At 38.9% G+C, this 16,990-nt stretch overlaps 1 protein-coding gene across 1 annotated transcript in view; it reads right to left on the reverse strand.

Moving 5' to 3' along the window:
• Nucleotides 1–16,990, reverse strand: part of CABCOCO1 (ciliary associated calcium binding coiled-coil 1) — a 173,313-nt gene that overhangs the window by 122,085 nt on the left and 34,238 nt on the right. The window contains exons 2-3 of the mRNA XM_072628864.1: nucleotides 13,044–13,144; nucleotides 10,933–11,102 (exon numbers count right to left, since the gene is read on the reverse strand). Coding sequence (XP_072484965.1) covers nucleotides 10,933–11,102; nucleotides 13,044–13,144 — 271 coding nt within the window. The remainder of the gene's footprint in view (nucleotides 1–10,932; nucleotides 11,103–13,043; nucleotides 13,145–16,990) is intronic.

The raw sequence follows: 16,990 nt of genomic DNA on the forward strand, positions 1-16,990 counted from the left end.
ACAAATGGGAGGAGGAGGTAATTAGAAGTAAACACTTTTGGGGAAGGACAAGGTCAAAAGAGAGAATAGAATAAATGGGGGTAAGATAGGATGGAGGGAAATATAGTTAGTCTTTCATAACATGACTTTTATGGAAGGTTTTTGCATAACTACACATGTATAACCTATATTAAATTGCTTACCTTCTCAGTGGGGATGGATGAGGAGGGAGAAAGGGAGATAAGTTGGAACTCAAAGTTTTAAAAATGAATGTTAAAAATTGTTTTTACATGCAACTGGGAAATAAGAAATACACATAATGGGATATAGAAATCTATCTTGTCTTACAAGAAAATAGAGGAGATGGGGATAAGGGAAGGGAGAGGTGTGATAGAAGGGAGGGTAGATTGGTGGAAGGGGTAAACAGAATGCATGGTGTCTTGGGGTGGGGGGAGAGGAGAGATAGAGGAAATTTGGAACTCAAAATCTTGTGGAAATGAATGTTGAAAACTAAAATAAATAAATAAATGTTTTTAAAAAGTACAATGGGACCAGCACCTGGCCTCTTACATGTCTTTCAGTCTTATGTTATAAAATTCCCTCTAGCTGCATGATCTACTTGTTGGTCTAAATTTAGCAGCTTACATTTATTTGCTTGAGCATTTACGAGTCATTTGTAAACAACCAGACTGGTCACTGAAAACTGGTCCGTGTCTTTAGAAAACTGTTGAGAAATATGACAAGGACAAATATAAAAATGGAATGAGAGTTATGAATAGGTTAAAAGCTATACTACACAATAAAACAGGAGGTGTGGATAGGAGAGGTACAAAATGATCAGAAGATATGGATGATTTTTGGAAGAAATGCAAACTATTAATAACCATATGAAAGAATGTTTCAAATCAGTAATAATAAATGAAATATAAATCAAACAACTTTATGGCTTTATCTGACACCTTGAAAACTGATAAAAATGACCCCAAAGGGGCAATTGTCAACATTGGAGTGCTTGTGGAATGACAGGCACACGTTGTTGGTAGAATTGTGAAACGGTATAACCATTTTGGAAAGCAATTTAAAATTTGGCAAAGTGTCTCAAAATGTCCATAACCATTGATGCAGAGATTTTATGACTAGTCATATCCCAAGGCTAGCATTGATAAGAATAAAGTTCCCATATACAACAAAATACTTCCATCAGTGGTTACTTTATTTATTGTTTTGGTGATAGCAAAGAATTAGAAATAAAGCAGATGTTCATCAGTGCGGGAATGGCTAAACAAACTATGTTATGTGAATGTAATGGAATATTATTTTGCTGTGAGAAATGGTGAATGTGATAAATACAGAGAAAAGATCTATCTGAACTGATGCAAAAGGATATAAGCAGAATCAAGAAAACAATAGGGGGCAGAACCCAGATGGCAGAGTGAAAGCAGGGACTTCCCTGAGCTCTCTCCAGAAATCCTCCAAATACCTGTAAAAAATGACTCTAAACAAATTCTAGAGCTACAGAACCCATAAAATGATAGAGTGAAACAAATTCCCAGCCCAAGACAACCTTAAAAGTCAAGAGGAAGGGTCCGTTGTACAGTCAGGGAGCAGAGTACAGTCCAGCTGGGCTGCACCAACACAGATGGACTGGACCAGGCCTCAGGGGACTGACTCATTGGCAACTGTGGCAATTTCCAGACTTCTCAACCCACAAATGCCAAAATGGTCAGTGGGAAAATTCTGTGGCACCTGGGTGAAAGAGGAGTGTGTGTTCTGGTCATGTGTGACTCCAGCCCCAAGGTGGTGAGGGTGGTGGTGATGGTGGTGGCAGCAGCAGGAGCAGCAGCAGTGGTGGCTGCTGCTTCAGGAACTCTGGACCCAGAGAGAGTGGAGGATTGGGCAGCTGATACAAAATCCCCGAAGTCTGGGACAGGACACTGCCCCCCCCCCCCCTACTGAAAGCAGAGTCCTGCCTTGACAAAGAGTTAGAAAGCCAAATATTTGGCTGGGAAAATGAGTAAATATCATAAAAGGACTCAGACTATGGAATCTCACTTTGGTGATAAAGAAGATCAAAACATATAACCAGAAGAAAACAAAGACAAAGCTGCTACATCAAAAGCCTCCAAGAAAAATATGAATTGATCTCACATGGAAGAGCTCAAAAAAGATTTTGAAAATCAAGTAAGTGAAGTAGAGGAAAAATTGGAAAGAGAAATTAGAGTGATGCATGAAAAAGATGAAAATCAAGTCAACAACTTGCTAAAGGGGACCCTAACATACTGAAGAAAATGATACCTTAAAAAACAGACTAACCCAAGTGACAAAAGAAGTCCAAAAAACCAACGAGGAGAAGAATGCCTTAAAAAGAAGAACTGACCAAATAGAAAAGGAGGTGCAAAAGATCAATGAAGAAAATAGCTCCTTCAAAATTAGAATGGAGCAAATGGAAACTAATGATTTTATGAGAAATCAAGAAATTATAAAATAGAGCTAAAAGAATAGGAAAAAAAGAAGACTGTGAAATATCTCATTGGAAAATAGATCCAGGAGAGAGAATTTAAAAATTATTGTACTACCTGAAAGCCACGATCAAAAAAAGAGCCTAGATATCTTGTTTCAAGACATTATCAAGGAAAATTGCCCTGATATTCTAGAACCAGAGGGTAAAATAAAAATGGAAAGAATCCATCAATCACCTCCTGAAAGAGATTGAAAAAGAAAAACTCCTAGGAATATTGTAGCCAAATTCCAGAGTTCCCAGGTCAAGGAGAAAATATTGCAAGTAGCCAGAAAGAAACAATCAGGATAACACAAGATCTAGCAACTTCTATGTTAAGGGATCAAAGGACTTGAAATATGATATTCCTGGAGGTCAGAGGAGCCAGTATTAAAACCAACAATCACCTACTCAGCAAAACTTAATATAATCCTTTTGGGGAAAAAAGGATATTCAATGAAATAGAGGGTTTTCAAGTATTCTTGATGAAAAGTTCAGAGCTGAATAGAAAATTTGATTTTCAAATACAAGAATCAAGAGAAGCATGAAAAGGTAAATAGGAAAGAGAGAACACAAGAGACTTATTAAAGTTGAACCGTTTACATTCCTGTATAGAAAGATGATATTTGTAACTCATAAGACCTTTCTCAGTATTAGGGTAGTTGGAGGAGATAGATAGATAGATAGATAGACAGATAGATAGATAGATAGATAGATAGATAGATAGAGAGAGAGAGAGAGAGAGAGAGAGAGAGAGAGAGAGAGAGAGAGAGAGAGAGATAGCAAGCACAGGGTGAGTTGAATATGAAGGGATGATTCATAAAAATAAAATTAAGGGGTGAGAGAGGAATATATTGGGAGAAGAAAGGGAAAGATAGAATGGGGGTAAATTATATCATATAAAAGAGACAAGAAAGAGGTTTCATAATGGAGGGGAAATGGGGGGAGATGAAAAGGAATGAGTGATCCTTACTCTCATAGGATTTGACTTAAGGAGGGAATAACATACACACTCAATTGGGTATCTTACCCAAGTGGGGGGAAGGGCATAAAAAGGGGGGATAATAGAAGGGAGGGCAGATTAGGGGAAGGGGTAGTCAGAATGCATACCCTCTAGTGGTAGGGTGGAGGGGAAAGATGGAGAGAAAATTTGGAATTCAAAATCTTGTGGAAATGAGTGTTAAAAATTAAAAGTAAATAAATAATAACCTGGAAAGACTTCTATGAAATGATGTTGAGTGAAATGAGCAGAACCAGAAGAACATTGTACACAGTAACAATCACATTGTGCAATGACAAACTTTGATAGACTTTGCTCTTCCAACAATATAAGGATCTAAGATGACTCCAGAAGACTCATGATGGAAAATGCTATGCACGTACCAAGAAAGAACTTTGGAGTCTGTATGCAAATCAAAGCAGACTCTTTGCTTTCTTTGTTGTTGTTTTGTTTTGTTTCTTCTTTTGTGTGGCTCCTTTCATTGGTGCTAATTCTTCTTTATGACATGACCAATGTAAAAATATGTTTAATATGAATGTATATATAGCGTCTACATCAAATTACATGCTGCCTTGGAGTGGGGAGAGGGAGAGAGGGGGAGAAAATTTGGAACTCAAAATCTTATGAAAGTGAATGTTGAAAACTAAAAATAACTTTAAGAGAAAAGCAAGAAAAGATTTAACTGCATGTTAAATAATAAACAGCTTAAACAGTTAAAAAATGAAAACAATATACATAACGACCACAACGATGTAAAAGAAAAGAATAGTCACACACTCAAACAAACAAACAAACAAAAAATGAATGTGGTAAGATTACAAAGAACAAGATTGGATCAAAGGAAGAGATACAAGAGAATATCCCCACCTCCTCCCTTTGTAGAGGTAGGAAGTCAACTAAAGGCAATGAGAGTAAGGTTCACTCATTCCTTTTCAACTGCTCCCTTTCCTCTTCCATTATGAAACCTTTTTCTTGCTTCTTTTATGTGAGATAATTTACCCCATTCTACCTTTCCTTTTCTTCTCCCAATATATGTATTCCTATGTATTTTCCTATGTATTCATCAGTTAGGCTGATTTTTCCCTCTTCTTTTTTATCTCAAAAAATACTATTTGTCACAAGGGATGACTCTCTGGAAAGGGGAGAGTGACACTGGGGGAAATGATAAGGATATAATAAAGCAAAAAGCATCAATTAAGACTTATTTTTTAATAAGAGAGGTACAATCTCAGTCTTTCAAGTACTGAAGGAGAAAAAAATCATGGATTCCAAACTGGAAGGACTTTGTCATCTTGTCCGACTCTTTCATTTTTCAGATGAGAAACTGAGACTCAAAATGTAGAAATAATTTGCCCAAGTACATACAGTTAAATAGTGGCAAAACCAGCCTTTTTCCATGACACCATATAACCTCATTTATAAACTGAATGGGAAAGAAATTCAAAGGCATCATCAAGAAGCTGGTGTTTGATCTGGTTCTTGAAGGAGGGGTGGGATTTCAAGAGGTGAAGATGTTAAGGAAGGACCCATCAGGTACAGAGAAGGACACAGTCTATTGGTCTTAGAGTGATCTCTTCCTTCACTACAAAGAGCATTAATTTATTTATGAATAGAATTCAAACAATGATGGATAGAGACAGGCCTGGGTAAATAGACATTGCCAAGGTGATGAGAACACAGTGAGGAATTGAAGCGATTTTCTGCAGAGATATAACATACAAGTAGGTTTTTCTTTGAAAATTTTTTACCGCCTTCCTTGTTACTGTAGATTTGACCTCGTACATGCAGAAAAGCTAACATTCTGGGTGAAAATCTTCTTTGTCTAGGCATGGGCCTTTATTAGTTGCCACATAGATTTCCTATTAGTCTTTCTCTTGATGACATACTAATTTGATTTGCATTTCTAAAAGGACTAAAGGACTACTGGACTTACAATCTTACATTGCTTGTCCATCTAATGTATGACTTATTTATGCTGCTAAAGCCCTGTATTTGGTATAATTTATACTAAAGTGAACATAACACAGTCCACTGGTCACTTCTTATAACGAGGGGAAAAAAATCAATGATTTTGAATCTATAAATTCTACCTTCTGACATCACTTTTAGAAACTAATGCTTTGGTTAAAGGCATGTTAAAGTGTTCAGATACCATTGGTTTTTTATTGGATGGATATATTTCTTGATTTAACCTTGGCACTGAGCTACTTTCAAGGACTGTCATATAAAGTAAAACACAAAATGCAAGTTGTGTTTTTCATTGAAAAAAGTGATTTAATGCAAATTCAATACCTGGCACATGGTAGGCACTTAATAAATGTTTATTGAATATTGGTTAAAAATTTCATTTATTTAATTTAACAAGAATTTGTTAAGCTGCTGCCATGTACAAGCCACTGTGCTGGACTCTGGGGATTCAATTTGATTCAGTTCATTTCTGCTCAATGTTATAAGCAGCTATTAAGTACCTATTATATGCTAGGTACTGTGTAGGGCTTTCTATCTGATTGAATTTAATCCAACGAACATTTGCTAAATGCTCACTGTGTTGCAGGCGCTATGCTAGACATGTGCCAAAAAACCCAGTCAACCAAAGGGGTGCCTACCCTCAAGGATTTTATATTTTTCTTGGAGGGGGGTAGAAGAATTATGCATACAAAGAAGCAGTACAACAATGTGTACAAATTAGCTATAAAATGATTTTGAAGTGTAAGGGTAGACACTAACCATGGGAGGGAGCCGTAAGGGTACAAAGAAAAGTTTGAGTTGGGCTTGGTCCTCCAGAAGTTCCCACTCTGTGGGAATGGGGCAGCTAGGTGGTGCAGTGGATAGAGCACCAGGGCAGGAGTCAGGAGGACCTGAGTTCAAATCTCACCTCAGACAGTTGACACTCACTAGCTGTGTGACGTTGGGCAAGTCACTTAACCCCAATTGCCTCATCCTGGGTCATCTCCAGTCATCCTGATGAACATCTTGTTACTGGATTCAGATGACTCTGGAGGAGAAGTGGGGCTGGTGACCTGGTCAGACCTCTCTCTCTCCAAAAAAAGTCAAGTGCAAGTCATATCATTATTTCTCTGATGACATGGTCTTCTTCAGCAATGAAGGACAAACACACACACTCTGTTGGAATTCACTCATTCACCCATTTCCTTTGCTTTCTTTAAGATACAGCTCAGGCGCCATTTTCAACTCACTATGACTCATCATCTTGCTATGTCATAACTATTGGTATTATTGTCCTCATTTTGTAGATGAGGAAACTGACATGAAGAGGAAGATAACTTGCATAAGCAATAGAGTTTAGAATTAGGATTTCAACTGAGGGGTCCTGGCACTCATGTCTAGTCATTTCCCAGGATACAAGGCTACCTTTCTTTGTGATATGTTTTCCCTACAACAGGTGTGAGAGAGGTAGTACAAACATTACCTCTGTCTCATTCCTATGTGGTTTTGTTAGTGGACTCTGAAAGCATATAAAGTGTGGGATCTGCCTCCAATGACTCATCACACCAAGGAAGGGCTGCAATTTTTATTGGTCCCAGGTATCCTCATGTTTGCCAGCAATGGGACATAGCTCCAGAATGGGAGGTCAGTGTAGGAGAGGAGCCATGAGGGGAGAGTTGTGGGATTCCATTCTCAAAAAGACCCATGGACCTAGGATTCCAACGTCCAAGGCCCTTTTGGCAGAAATACAAAGGATGATTTCATGACAGGAAAGACCTGGTTGGTAAGAACACTCAACACAAAGAAATTGAGTGAGGTGCCCATGATGGGAGCAGATTTCAGGGGGACCCAGATGGCCTATGGATATTTCCAGAAAATGGCTGAGATAGACACCCAGGCCTGGAATCAAAAGAGATAGCTTGGTGTTAATATAAGAGATCACGCTGGTGGGATGAATCACCAAGCATTTATTAAAGCATGCACTATATGTTGGCACTGAGCATACATATACAAAGAATGAAAGAATAATCCTTGTTTTCAAGGAGTTAACATTTTATTTGGGAAGAAAACACACACCTATGTACATATGTAGAATGAGTAAATGCAGAATAATTCTAAAATATAAAGTAATTAAATATAAGGCAGTTAGGGAGAGAGGGGAAATATTTGTTGGAGGGTTGAGAAAAGCCTTTGTGTAAAAAAGGTGGTGCTTGAGCTAGGTCTGGAAGAAAGAGGGTGGGACAGGAAGAAATCTTTCCAGGGTCTTATTCTGGTGCCTGGGTGAGGAATCTGGGGAAAAGGCCACACTGCACTGAGACATCAGTAAGAGAGCGGACCTTTCCTTGGCTCTGGATGCCCAGAATTGAATTGCATTAGAATAACAAAGTTTGGTTGGTCTGCCTTCCTCAAGCCTCACCCCTCTCCATTCTATCCTTCATTTATCCTAAATTTAAGGTCTAACTACATTGCAGCCCCTATTCAATCAACTTCAGTAGTTCCCCATTACCCACAAGATAAAACATAAAACCTTCTGTTTGATTTTCATTCTACTCTCCACCCCTTCTAGTCTTATTATATTTATTCCCTTCCACATATTCTGTAATCCAGAGTCACTAGTCTGTTTGCTCCTCAGTCTCCTGACGTTGAGTATTTTCCTTGCCTGTGCCCCTACGTATGGAGCTAATACTTTCTCTCCTTTCCCTCCCCTCTCCTCCTTTCTACTCCTCTCCTCCCCTTCTCTCCTCCCCTCCCCTCTCTTCTTTTCCTCCTATCTTCCCTGGATTCTTTCAAGTCTCAGGCAAATTCTACCTTCTTCAAAAAGTATTTCCCAATCCTCCTTAATCTTAGTACTTCCTTCTGTTGATTATTTTCAATTTATCCTGTCTATATCATATTTGTACACAGTTGTTTGCATGTTATCTCTTCCATCCAAATGTGAATTCCTTGAGATTAGGGAATTTTTTTTGGGGGGGGGATTTTTCTTTGTATTTCTAGCATTTAACATGGTGCTTGGCATGTAATAGATATTAAATGAATCTAGTTGATTGAATGACAAAGTCTGTTCTTTTTAGAGAAAGTATCAAAATGCGCAGAAAGAAACCAAAATCAGACTGTTTTCAAGGGCGAGAATGGCATGGAAGGTGGATATGATGAAATTAAGAATAGACCAAGTATCATGTAATTGATGCGTAGGCCTGGAAGAGTCTTGTGAAAAAGTTACACGTTCCTAATTAGGAAGGAATCCCTGATAAAAGTCTCTTAACCATGATATATAAGGACTTAGTTGAAATTTATCTAAGAACTCAATAGATCAATGGCCCAAGGACAAGAAGAAATTTTTCATAGAAGAAATCTACACCATCAATATTCATATAAAAATCGTGAATAATTAGAGAAATGCAAATTAAAGCAACTTTGAAGTTCCACCATTCACTAGACTGGCAAAGATAACAAAGGAGGAAAATGGCAAATGTTGGAGGGGTTGAGGGAAGACAGGCACAGAGTTAGCTGGTGAGCTGTGAATTAGTCCTGACATTCTGGAAAGCAGTTTGGAGCCCTCCCTAGAAAGCTGCCAACTGTGCATGTCCTTTGGCCCCACTATCCCATGACTAGGCCTATATCCTAAAGAAATCAAAGAAAAAAGGCTTATATCCTAACAAAAGAAAAAGAAATAAAGAAAAAAGGCCTATATTCCAAAGAAATCAAAGAAAAAAAAGTCTATATCCCAAAGAAATCAAAGAAAGAGAAAAAAGGCATTAAAAAAATTAAGTTATAGTAGCTCTTTCCATGTTAAACTCAAATTGAAAACAAAAGGGTTGTCTAACTGAGGAATAGACGAACAAGTTGTGGTATATGGATATAATGAAATATTATTGTATCAGAAGGAATAATGAAATGGAAATTTTCCAAGGAAACCAGGAAGCCCTTTATGAACTGACACAGAAGGAAATGAACAGGACTATGTGGACAATTCCTACAGTAGCACCAACATTATAGAGGGGAAAAAAAAACCTTTTGAAAGACTAACTCTGACTATCACACTGATAAATTAGGAGTCCAAAACAGTGTATTGTAGTATGTCATTCACCTCCTGATAGAGAGGTTCTGAACTTAGAATCCAGAAAGAGACACACATTTTGGACATGGCTAATGGGAGGATTTGTTTGTCTGGGCTATGTAGCTGCATATTAAGGGTTTTTCTTTCCTTTGTGTGTGTGTATGTGTTTGGTTGGAGAGTGGGCAATGAGAGGCACCACTTAATATAAAATGAAAGAAAAGGAAACTGTTAATATTTTCTATGTTACCACACCCTGTGGCCTATTGCTGTTCTGTGTTGCACTTTGCAGAAAATCTCTCTTTAAAATAACTGTCTTTTTTGGCAAAGGAGAAAACCCTTCTCCCTCCTTCCTACTGGGATTCTGTGGTCAGGTATCCAGGAATGCTAGGGATTGGAGGGTCAGAGATTTAAAGCTGAAAGGGACCTTAGAGGCCATTTAATCCAATCTCTTTGTTTTATAAATAAGGAAACTGAGGCCCAAAGAAGAATCATGAAGTGATAGGTTTAGGCCTAGAAAGGACCTTAGAGATCATAGAATTCACCCCCATCTTCTCATTTTACAGATGAAGGAAATGATACTAGTGAGGTGAAGTGACTTCCCAATGGTCATTCTTCTATGGAATGTTAGAGTCAGGATTTGAATTCTTATCTTCTTGATGCCAAGTCTATCCACTACAGCATTTGGAGGGGATAGGACCCCAGTGGATGGTACCTGATGATACTTTGGTGCAAAAGTGAGACTGTAAGAGTAGATGGGATAGAAATGGTGGTCATCCTCTGCCTCACTGGCAGGTCTCAGCGGCAGTGATGCTCCAGTCTATGAGCAGGAGAAATGGTAAGCATATTTTCTTCCAACTGAGCTAGTAAGACCTGGGGAGTTCAGCAAGTCCATTTCTCTTCCTCAGAATAGTTCTGCACTTAAAAGGGAGATGAGTGTCTGCCCTATTTTAAAAATATCTTCAGGAAAGATGATTCTAAAGCCCTTTTGGTTCTTCATTCCATCAAGACGCTCTGCAAAATTTCTTCTTACATAAGACTAACCATATCAGGCCATTTCCCAGGGACCCTAGGAGGACCCAGGCAGAACCTAGCAACTTTTATCCCGAGATGCACCAATAACCCTTCCCAGTAACATTTAGATGACACAAGCTCAAACACAGAAATAAAATGGGCAAATTTGAACTCTCCAATAGGTTGGGGATAGTGAGGAACCCAAATTTTTACATGAAATTAAATTATTTCAAAGATGATTTCTTTCTTGTTAAGTCTGATTCAGAGTTTTATTACTCCTTGAAAGAGAGAGGTATCACATTTTGGCTACACCCAGAGGGAAAATGATATCATTTTCATGAAAAAATTTCAATAAAATGAGAAAATACTGCTTTAGAACAATGAATTCTGAAGATGGGCCAATATTCAGCTCCTTTGAAGAAAGGGGGTGCGTCTACTCACTCTGGAGATTGTGTAGCAACTTGTCTAGCAAAGTCATAAATTTGGACAGTTGGGAAACGGTGAAGTTCTTGCCTTTGGCCCACCAGAACCCGGATGTGTAATAATCCAGCAGAATGGCTTCCTTAAGAGAAGTAGGAAGTTTGTGGAAGTTCAAGAACTCCTCCAGTTTTCTGTAGCCAAAAGAGAATCACAGAAATTCAATGTAGCTCCAGTATGGTCAGATGGTTTTCTCTAAGAGGTGTTTGTGAAGGATGGGCCCTGCAGGGTTTAGATGGCATGGTACTGGTCCCAGCCAAAGAGATTTATCTGGCATTTTCCATCAACACTCACTCTTCTAGGCTTGGTAGGTAGAATTAGGAGGTCTCAAGGAAATTTCCATCAAAATGGGGAGAGGAGAGTAAATTTGCACATACTCCCTATGTAAAGGGATGGATAGGCATGTCAATTTATGACTAATTTTGTGTGGATGTGTGATTTAACAAAGACAATGTACTATGGTGGAAAGAGAGTATTCTGGATTGGGAAGACCTAGGCTTGAATTCCATCTCTGCCCCTTCCTACTTGGGTAACCTTGGAAAAATCACTTAACTTCTATGGGCCTCAGTTTCTAACCCTAATCCACATCTATTAAATGATCAGATTGGACTAGAGTTCTCAGGACCCTTTCAGCATGAAATCTAGGATCCTAGGAATTTGAAACTTTGTCCAAACTTATCTTCTCTGGCAATAATTCTCAGCCTTTTTGAGTACAAAGCCTAGAGTCATACAACAAGCACTTAACAAATGTTTGTTGATGGCTAGAGCTATAATTAGGGTGGAGACTGAGTTTTTGCTTCAGGACAAGAAATTAAGAAGGTACAAAGAGTATCATCTTGGGGATGCTTTTCCCCAGTCTCTGCTTTCCCAATATTGAAAGTGGTAATGGTGGTGGTCTCATCGCAGGGGTCACTTTTTTCCTTACCTACCCCAACCCTCAAGGCAGAAGTAATACACTCATTTCAGGGCCCTTTCTCATCCTTGAATAGCTCAGAAACCTTGTGGTTATTTAGAATGTGCTTCTTCTGCCCAGAGGTTACATCATAGGTGAATCTACATGACACACCCCACACCCCCTCAAACCCTCCCACATACACATATAGCTGCCACTTGCCTCAGGTGCAGAAACTACTCGTTATCATTAGAACAAGGGGCCCTTTTAAACATCAAAATAATTTCATAGCTCCACACCTGATTGCAGTTGTACAATTAGCATTCATTGATTGAAAAAAAAATACAAGACTAGATTGATTTGGACTCCTTTCAAGCTTGAGAACAACTAACTAGCATGAGGAATGCAAAACCTTGAAGACAAATGCCTGAAACAACTGGTGACATAGTTTCTGTTTTTCCAAAGGAACCACATTCTTCCCCAGAAGTGAAGACATGGGTAGCCTCAGATACACCATCTCCAACTTTCATCAGCATCTACTTCCTTTCATGATCTGATTAGCTGCGTTTTGTTACCTGTTCCATAGGTTCATATGCTTTTAAAGATGGAAAGGAATTTAGGGACCTCATCCCAATCACCTCATTTCAGAGAGGAAGAAATTGAATAGAAGTGAAAACACTCCGACAATGGCTAATTTTCGATTTTTGTCTTTCCAGCACCTGGCAAAGGGCCTTACCCAAAGAAATTGCTTAATAAATGTTTCTTGAATTGAGTAGCAGTGGGAGATCCCGGCCTGAGTCCCATGTTTCTTGACTTTAGGTCCAGTGCTCTTCCCATGACCAGAGTACTTTCCTTTGTGCACCTCTAGGGTTCTCTTTTCTTTCAAGAACTCTAGCCGAAAAGTATGGTTGTGGTCAATTCCATCTCAATGGATTCCAGGGATGTTAAAAAAAATAAAGTGGGGAAAAAACACCTTTACAAGTTTTTATAGTCTTTGTGACAAGAATGCTTTATGTAGCATTTACATTCACCTCCCCCCCCCACTTTCTAGTGGGGGCAAGGAAACTGAGATATCCGAACTAAAATGGGTAATTCTTTTAGACCACCTTAAAAACTATGACCATTCAATTCTTTCCTTTGCTGGGAAAGTTGCTGGATTAAATTCTACTGTCAGGATACTCACTTTTGAACCCCGTGTATGTTTTCATTTAGCAGATCATTGATTTGGAGATCTGAAAGGAAATCTGAATCCAGGATCTTTGCTGAGTCTTTGTCAGAAAGTTTCTATAAGAAAACAATAGTGAAGATTATTTCAGTACCCACTTGGACCTAGAGCCTGTTCTGCTATCAAGTATCATATAGACCTAATCCTTATGTCCCCAAACAGAGCTAATGCCAGTTGGTTTGGATCTATTTCTTCAGTAAGGAAATCTAAAACCTCCTCCAAAATGCTGACCGTTTTTATGCTAATTGGAATAAGAATCTCCATAATTCGCCCTGAATTTATGTGATACCTCTCTTCTGAACTCTTCAATATGGGAGAAACGCTCATAAACTAAGAATTAGAGCAACCTTTCTTCCCTAACCCTAGGCCTGACCAACCATATGGCTTTGAGCAAATCATTGACCCTCCTCTAGTCTTCATTTTATTAGTAATCTTTAAAATATGTTGCTTTTGTTTCTCTGTGATATTTGTGATTTTTTTCTCCTCCACTCCAAATACTCCAGCGACCCTTGGGGTTGTGCAAGTGGCTTGAGTACTGTCTTTCATAACCTGACTGAAAGACAGCATGACATTACATTAATTTTCCAAAAAGGGAGTGCAATACCGGAGGAGTCCACAAGGTAGTGATCTCCTTGAGCCATAGTAAGCTTGTCAGTTTCTCTGGTTTAAGTGCATCCTAGTCTCCAAAAAGGACTGCATTATCTCTGTTGGCCATCAGATGGCACACAACCTGCAAACACCCTGACCCTTTCCCCCAACTGAAGCCCAGGCTTTGTTAGTGTTGAGTAGTTTGAACTAACCTCAACTGACTGGGTTTCAAGTCAATCTAAGGGGGAAAAATGAGATATTTCTGAAAACATTAAAATATGAAATCTACCACCTATAATTTTCCTTCTCTCAGTTCTATCTCTATAATAACTAGAGTCAGAGAATCAGTATGGTATAATTATATACTCTGCTGTGCACTAATCAACTAATCACTAAGCACTTACTATTCAACTTCTATGTGCCAAGTGGTATGATAATGATTATACAAATATAAAAGTGAGATGCTACCGTCTTCAAGGAGCTTATGTTCTAATGGGAGAATACATATACACATTTTTGTTGTTATTGAGTCATTTTTCAATCTTGTCTGACTCTTCATGACCCCATTTGGGGTTTTCTTGGCAAAGATACTACAGTGGCTTGCCATTTACTTCTCCAGATTATTTTACAGATAAATAAATAAAACACATACAGGGAAGATGGAGAGACTGGGCAGAGAAGTAATTTTCTCCAAATTTACAATCCCATCAGTATATATAAAAGCTCTCATCTCTTGGCCCCCCTCTCTGTTTCAGAATCGGCATCTTTTCTGCTGGTCTCCAGCGTAAGTTACTCTCATATGATTCATCCCACTTGTGTGTGTCACCACAACCACAGGAAAACACTGGCCATGGTCTCTGCTGCTCCATGTGATCCTGGTTGTATATCGCTTGTGCCTTTGGCAACAACTAACTGCTGCAGCCCCACATGCTCCCATTCTCTTTCATGGAAACTCAAAAAGTCATGTCCAAGGTCTGCAGCCCCAACCTGAACTCTGAATGTTCCCGTGTAAGGATTGTGACCTCTTATTTTGTTCCCCACACTCCTGGTTTGTGTGTGTGTGTGTGTGTGTGTGTGTGTATGTGTATAGGGTGATTATTCCCTTTAGTTCCAGGCTCTGGGTCCAGGGCCACTTTACCAACCTGTCTTCTAAATCATTCTCCTAAGCCAAGAAGTAAACAATTCAAAGGGTTAATAGCAAGGATAATATGAAAATTTTTGGTGTTGCATAATTGTCCTATAGCTTGTTTGCATATATTTGTTTGCATGTTTTCTCCCTATTAGATCATAAGATTCTTGTGGGCAGAGACTGTGTCTTTTGTCTCTTTTTGCATCCCCAGAGCTTAGCACAGTGCCCGGAACATAGTAGGCACTTAATAAACGCTAACTGATTGAAGTCAGGGGTGTGGTTTACATTTTAACACATAAAATAACACTGACTATTTTTTTTTTTGTGAGGGTCAGGGACATGATCTGGGTAGCAGAATCATAACTTTAGAACTAGAAAGTATTTTAGAGGTTATCTAGTCTAACTCATTTTACAGATGAGGAAACTGAGTCTGAGAGAAGTCAGGTGATTTGCCCAAAGTCACAGAGGCAGTAAATGGCAGAGGCAAGTCCTCTGGCTCCAAATCCAGTGCTTTCTCCACTGAACCATGTTGGACCTGTGGTTTCATCAGCTGGGGGAAGTCCTGTTGTGGAAATTCTCTCCACTGATAGCAGACATGAATACAACACTTTAAAATGCTTTAAAAGCATAATTAAATTTGAGCCTCATAATAATAAATATCCATTATTATATGGAGGGGGAAATGGAAGATCAGAGACATTAATTTGCCCAGGGTCACACAGCTATCAAGTGACTGAGACAAGATTCCAACTCAAGTCTTCCTGTGCTGGGCTCTGTCCAATACACCACCTAGTGGCAACTATTATCGATACTAATATAGCACAGACTGGACAGTTAGGCATTACCATAGTGCTGAGTGCAAGACTTGGAGTCGGGAAGACACTTTTCTGAGTTCAAATCTGGCCTCAGACACTAACTGTGTGACCCTGGGCAAGTCAGTTAACTCTCCTTGCCTCAGTTTCTTCATCTGTAAAAATGAGATAGAAAAGGAAATGGCTAACCATTCCAGGATCTCTGCCAAGAAAACCTCAAATAACATCACAGAGAGTCAGATACAACTGAAAAATGACTGAACAACCACATAGCATAGACTATATCTATGTTAGAAGGGTAGTTCCTGGGGAAACATGATTGTTTCTTTCAAATCTGCCTTTTAGGAAACCTTTTTTCCTCTAATTTATTTTAAAAAGGAAATAGCATTATGGCAATTTGACTCACACTCTTATTAGAAGGGGAAATTTCTTTTTCTTCCCCAGGAAGCCTTTTCCAACCCCGCTTAATTCTAGTGCCTTTCCTCTGTCAATTGTTTGCTATTTGTCTTGTATATGACTTACTTTGTATCTGTTTGCATGTCATCTACCTCATTAGATTGTAAGCAACTTGAGGGCAAGGACTTTCTTTTGCTTCTTTTTCATTCACAGGGCTTAGCACAGTGCCTGGCACATAGTAGGTGCTTATAAATATTTATTGACTGACAATTGTAAAAATCAAACAAATTAGAAAAGAGAGTCAGACTCCTGATGGTTCTTTGGAAGTACCACTGTGGCTCTTTTGGTGAAATGCCCTTACCAGTTGGGGTGGAACCATATGAGCCAAAAGTAGGCTATTTGTTTAGGCATTTTCAGTCATGTTTGATTTTTCTTGATTCCATTTTTTTTTCTGGTAAAGATACTGAGTGATTTGCTATTTCCTTCTCCAGCTCATTTTACAGATGAGGAAACTGAGGGAGACAAAGAGAAATGACTTGCTCAGGATCACACAACTAGTAAATGTCTGAGGCTGGAATTGAACTCAAGGAAATGAATCTTCCTAACTCCAGGCCAGAGCTCTATGCACTATGGCGCCCCCTAGCTAGGTTGTACCTTATTGTTTTCCCATACCTTGCTGGGCTTGGATTGTTCCTTCAACAATAGGACCCACTGGAATCTGATATCCCAAGATGGCTCATTCACAGAAACCTGTTGCATTTTTCTGATGAACAGTGAAATATGTCTCAAGTAGAGATTCCAAATGTAGGTCCAACCCACAGAATGTGGAAAGTGAACTAAAAATCTCAGAATTAGATATGCTTTCTCTGGGAATTACTGTTAATTTTTTTTGTGGGGGGAGAGAGCATGGGAGTGAGTTGAGTTTAGAAACAGCATAAAAGAAAAAGAAGAAAAGTGAAAACCTTAGTCAAATCATGGGT

The sequence above is a fragment of the Notamacropus eugenii genome, chromosome 1 (assembly GCF_028372415.1).
Source record: "Notamacropus eugenii isolate mMacEug1 chromosome 1, mMacEug1.pri_v2, whole genome shotgun sequence".
Taxonomy (NCBI): domain Eukaryota; kingdom Metazoa; phylum Chordata; class Mammalia; order Diprotodontia; family Macropodidae; genus Notamacropus; species Notamacropus eugenii.